At 38.6% G+C, this 1,845-nt stretch overlaps 1 protein-coding gene across 1 annotated transcript; it reads left to right on the top strand.

Moving 5' to 3' along the window:
• Nucleotides 1-1,110: 1,110 nt before the first annotated feature.
• LOC126787320 (kiwellin-like) lies at nucleotides 1,111-1,620 on the top strand. The gene has a single exon (XM_050513225.1). It carries the CDS (start codon nucleotides 1,111-1,113, stop codon nucleotides 1,618-1,620), a length of 510 nt encoding a protein of 169 aa, XP_050369182.1.
• Nucleotides 1,621-1,845: the final 225 nt, after the last annotated feature.

The raw sequence follows: 1,845 nt of genomic DNA on the forward strand, positions 1-1,845 counted from the left end.
TAAACACATTATATAAATAAATATAAAAATATACCTAAAAAGATTATTTTCTAAAGCGTAGTAAAATGCGTAAAAGACGTGAAAAATGTAACATAAGGCGTAAAAGGCATAAGCTTTTTAAGCCTCAGTGCCCAGACCGAAAAACAGAGGCGTTATATAAGTAGCCTTAAACTTTTTAAGCCTCCGGCGAACCTTGAGGCGAGTTTTTTAAAACATTGGTCAATTATCATCGAGTTAAATGAAAATTCTTTAGTATTTCTGGCATCGATCACTTTCCCTGGTCTTCAGTTTATTTCCCTGGGACTCCAATGCTCCATCTGTATCTCCTCCTGCGAAAATTAAACCTTCGACGACCATCTCCTCCTTCCATACTACAGAACAACATATGCAACTGCAACCCTGCAGATGTTGGAACTCAGACATGCGGCAGCGATAGTGCAGAGTCTAGCCCTAAGCCGAGTAATTGTAAATGCGCGCTCGGGCAATCTAGCTTATAATAGAAGTTTTACATTACTCTATGCTCTGCCATTCACAAACTAAAGCGTACGCCTCCTCTTAACAAGTACTTCACCTGACACATTCGCATTTTATAATTGCTTCTCTTTCTTTCGACACTGTTAATTTTCAGAAATAGAAAACTATGCTAGAAACGAATTCGAGACACGGTCATCACAGTGAAATTAACAATTAATACAAATCTTATCATCGAAAAAACTATTTATACAAGTCATCACTGCATGACATCATAATTTGCTCTGCAAATAAGAGATGAGAACAAACTTAACAAAAGTAGATTAACTAAGGACGGACATGCATGTACGTATGAAATAATGTTGAAATAAATGGTGCCAAACCCTATATACAATAAGGAGGCTAGGCAACTGAAGAAACTTTAGCAACTAATACGAAGGTTAGGCACGAATTTCCAGAAATTGCAAGCTTAAGTCCCAAGTTAGACCTGAAATATGCACGTCTGAATTGAAGATATAATCAGACTATAATAAATTGTTAGGTATATATATGATTTTCATTAGTATAAATGTAAGTGCATGCAATCCCTTTTCTCACACCCTGCACATTGCTCGATCATTTGCACTAATATTTTCACAGATGGCAAGTTTGAAGTTGTTCGTTTCTCTTTCCCTCATTGTCGCTATCATCACCTTCCCTCACCCATCCAGCGCACAAACTTGTAATCCCTCAGGGACTCTGGTTTGCAAAGGGAAGTCATACCCTAAATATACATGTTCACCGCCTGTAACATCATCCACCAAAGCCCTGCTCACACACAACGATTTCAGCGAAGGCGGTGATGGGGGAGGACCGTCATACTGTACCGGAAAATATCATTCAAATAGTGAGCGGGTTGTGGCACTTTCGACTGGATGGTTTGATAATAAAAAGAGATGTGGGAAGATGATAAAAATCACAGCAAGTAACGGAAAGACTACGACCGCGAAAGTGGTGGACGAATGTGATTCTCGTGCTGGATGTGATAAGGAGCATGCCGGTCAGCCACCGTGTAGGAACAACATCGTAGATGGGTCTGCGGCTGTGTGGAAGGCTTTGGGACTCAATCAAGATCTGGGTGTTGTCCCGGTGACTTGGTCCATGGCATAGATAGCTTAATTAGCTACTATGGTAACATCTGCAGCTCAGCTAAATAAATTCATGAAATATATAACTTATATGTATGATTAATCCGAGAACTTCTTCGGATATCATAAGAAAATAACTTTGGAATAAATGGAAATCCATATATATTTTCTAATGTTGATGTTTCTCATGTGTGATGCGTTTCTTACTTTAATATTTAGATCAGTTCAAACTACCAAGGAAATTAAA

The sequence above is a fragment of the Argentina anserina genome, chromosome 3, assembly GCF_933775445.1.
Source record: "Argentina anserina chromosome 3, drPotAnse1.1, whole genome shotgun sequence".
Classification (NCBI taxonomy): Eukaryota; Viridiplantae; Streptophyta; class Magnoliopsida; order Rosales; family Rosaceae; genus Argentina; species Argentina anserina.